Source organism: Oncorhynchus masou, unplaced genomic scaffold (assembly GCF_036934945.1).
Source record: "Oncorhynchus masou masou isolate Uvic2021 unplaced genomic scaffold, UVic_Omas_1.1 unplaced_scaffold_2829, whole genome shotgun sequence".
Lineage (NCBI taxonomy): Eukaryota > Metazoa > Chordata > Actinopteri > Salmoniformes > Salmonidae > Oncorhynchus > Oncorhynchus masou.
Window position 1 is genome coordinate 46,080 of NW_027009255.1, and position 3,633 is coordinate 49,712.

General features: G+C 42.2%; 1 protein-coding gene across 1 annotated transcript; it reads right to left on the bottom strand.

Annotated features, from left to right (window-relative positions):
- Nucleotides 1-1,376: 1,376 nt before the first annotated feature.
- Nucleotides 1,377-3,375, bottom strand: LOC135533941 (vesicle-associated membrane protein 2-like; the record flags this gene model as incomplete). The annotated part of the gene is given in 5 exon segments (XM_064961128.1): nucleotides 1,377-2,409; nucleotides 2,544-2,595; nucleotides 2,868-3,026; nucleotides 3,274-3,332; nucleotides 3,335-3,375. Coding segments are annotated over 5 exon segments (328 nt in total), but the record flags the coding sequence as incomplete, so codon positions are not given.
- Between the last annotated feature and the right edge of the window lie 258 nt (nucleotides 3,376-3,633).

Sequence of the window (3,633 nt, forward strand, 5' to 3'; positions counted from 1 at the left end):
GTGGGACAGAGGCCAAGAGGTCATGTTAAGGTGGCTTAACCTATGGGAACAACTGTATTATCCACAGGTCCAGTAGTCTTTCTGCTACTACTCATAAAGTAGACTAACAGAGCTGGCAGATAGATAGCACTAGAAACCTGTGGAAGCTGCTGAGGGGAGGACGGCTCATAATAATGGCTGGAACGGTGCGAATGGTATGGCATCAAACCATGCGTTTGATGTACTTGATACCGTTCCACTTATTCCGCTCCAGGCATTACCACGAGCCCATCCTCCCCAATTAAGGTGCCCCCAACCTCCTATGCTAGAAACAGATAGCACTAGAAACAGTTAGGCCTATACAGGGGCATGGGACAAGAGGTGACCATGCAAGAGCAATCCACTAAGAACACATCAGTAAGGGCACCAAAGAGAAAATGGCAGAAAACAAAAGCTTCTCCCTAGTTGCTTGGCAGTGTTTAACTTACAGAGCTGAACCACAAAAATGCACGTACACACAACACACAGAGGTAGAGAGGAGCTCACTGCTCATAGCAGTTAGTGAAGTCCTGATTGAGTTCAGTCTCCTCTTTACCTATCTGCTTCAAACAAACACACAAATATACTATATAAAATATACGCTATTACTATGTTTAAAAAATAAAAAGATAGTAACTAGGGAGAAAATGTAAGAAAGATAGAGAGAGAACCAGTGCACAAGCAAACGCTCCCTCTAGCTTGTGTGTATACTATGACTGCTTTTCATGACGTTTCTTGGAAAGTTCACTTAAGGTTTACAGCAACTCTTAATCTGTCAACAAAGCTGGCCCCCATGGGCCAAGTTAGCCCCTTTCTCTAGATCATCATTTTCTACTACTGTATGTCCATGCCAGTTGCTTCATCCATCTTCATACTTCTACCTTCACTTTCAAATAAGGCTGAGTTGTCTGTGTATGTGCTCATCAATAGGTGAGGTTTTGCTGCATGAGGTTCTCTCTCGGCCGGTCATGCTGTTGACCAGCCAGACAGACAGCGCCATCAAAAACAAGGTTCTTTGTGCATTTCACACCGCCTCCCCCTTTTCAGTCAGCCTCTCCCCCTACACAAAATAAAGAGTGTATGGGAATATTTTGACCATTTAAAAATCATCAATGTGATACGTTTTGATCAGAGACTAAGGCTTTACTGTGTCCGCATTTTTGATCCCTTAGTGTAAGTATCCTTTTTAGCTATTTGTTAGTAATGACATCTCTGTAGGATTTGGTGTATTGTCACAGCAACTTTATGCAATGTTATGTTGCTGAAATGAAAAAATGAAACAGGTTTGAATCCTGATCCACCAAACAAAAACTAGCAAGCCTCATTTTTTTTTATATATATATATATATATATATATATCAATATTGTTATTTTTCCAACTCTGGCTTGTTAGATTGATATCGGCGATAATATTTATGATCACTTCATATATATATATTTTTAAAGATACTTACACATACATGTGCTACACTGACAGCATTTTTACTAGACAGCAATGGAGGAATGTTCTCGAAATAAGACACTAAATAAGTCAAATAAAAAACATCTACAGACATTGGTCCAATTCCATTGGCAGTTAATAAGGAGAAGGTACATGATCAGGAAGAGAGAAACAGGCAAAGAGAGACAGAAAGAAAGAGAAGGAAGTAAGTATTCTAAAGAGACAGTATGGCTAAAGGGTGTAGGAGAGAGAAAGAGAAAAAGAGAGAGAGAAGCAAAAGATGGAGAACAGGATGGGAATATTGATTAAGTACCTCGGTTAAAGGAGACAAACTCCACTGTGCAAAGATGCACCTATACTCTGTGGGAGACAGAGCAAGACAGAGAAAGCCAGAGACAGTGAGAGAGAACGTGCAAGATATACACACTCTGATTAATAGGCAGTAGTTCAAATCTGAAGCATAAGTAAAATTAATACAAAAATTAAAAAATACAAAACGCACACCCACACACAACCTACAAAAACATTATATCAGAATAAAATTCCTACAAAGAACTATATATATATTTCATATCTGGTATATAACAATTATCGCCAGGGTCATCATTTCCTTTTCTGTCGTTGTCATCGGTAACAATCACAACAAGTATTGGGTTCTGAGTATGAATGACGGATTAGAAAAGCAGGAAGTATTTACAAAGAAGGCAGGGCCACAGACTCACAGGACGAAAATTGACAGGGGTCCAGAGGTGAGGTGGTGGAAACGGGGGCTGAGAGGGTTCAGGGGTTCTGGGCAGGGTCATATTGAGACTATTTGGGGAGCAATTTAATTAATTCATCATCAGTGGAAATTTTTTGTTGTTGATTTGAAGGGTTTTCTGTTGCAAGGAAGCGGGCAGTCTCGTGTGCAGACTGGGGTAGGAGCCACTCATCTTAAGTGCTGAAGTAGACTAGAGAGAGAGAAAACAGAGAGAGGGAAAGAGAGAGAGAAAGGGATGGTGAGAAAAAAAAGACTATTACTGAAGCACAGACTATATCTTAATTCAAACTGCCATGGCAGGGAGAGTGTGGGTGTGACCCTTACCGATGATGACGATGAGGACAATCGCACATATCAGCCCCAGGATAATCATCATCTAGAGGAAGCAGAGTTTTGTATGTTTTAATGTATTATGGAGCCCCATTGGCCGCTGCCAAGGCAGCAGCTACTCTTCCTGTGGTCCAGCAAAATGAAGTTGGACATGGAGAGGTAGTAAAACAGGGGGGATGGGACATGCGGAAAATCATGAGCTACAATCCCTTTTTATTATGTTTTAACATTCATCTTGAAAGCCTCAAAGGAAATGACTATTATCATGAATAAATGTGGACCAAAGTACATCTTTATCTATCTCAATGTAGCCCTTACCTTGGCGTTCTTCCACCAGTACTTGTTCTTGAGTTTTGCAGCGCTGGTCTCGAACTGTGAGGCTCCAGCCTGCAGGGCATCGGCCCGATCATCTAGCTCTGACAGTTTCTGATCACGCTCCAGAACCTTATCCACGTTTACACGCATGATATCCACCACCTGGGGAGGGCAGACACACGGGCCGGAAAACAGGGACAGGGTAAATCCCTCAATCAACTCAGACTGAGTTGTGTTTTCTCCACAGTATATTTACACAAAGTATTGATTGTTGACCTAAGTGTGTTGGACATGCATTCATCCAGTCCATGTCGGCTTGTGACTATTCACAACGTGTGAAGAAGGTTCTGATGTTTCTGTGGGTCAGTATGTGTGTAATACAAGGTGAGTGTGTCTGCATGTTCCTCACCTCATCCACCTGAGCCTGTGTCTGTTGCAGGCGGCGGTTGCTGGTGAGGTTTGGAGGGGCGCCGCTCCATCTGCGGGGGCGCCGGCGGCAGCTGGGGCAGACCTGTCAATCAAACACAACTCGTCAGTTTATTCACCTTCAACGACGTATGAATGACCGCGTAGTAATGCATGCACCTACTAAATAGGCCAACCTGTCCCTTTGGAACATAGAAGTAAAGACAAGTTACTATCAAATCATGGCTGATTGGAATTATCCACCGTGACAGTACTCACTGAGGTAGAATCTCAACGTTATAGGTTTGAATCAAGTCAACAGCTTCATGATGACTGAATGATTGGAATAGGAGGCAGAATATCT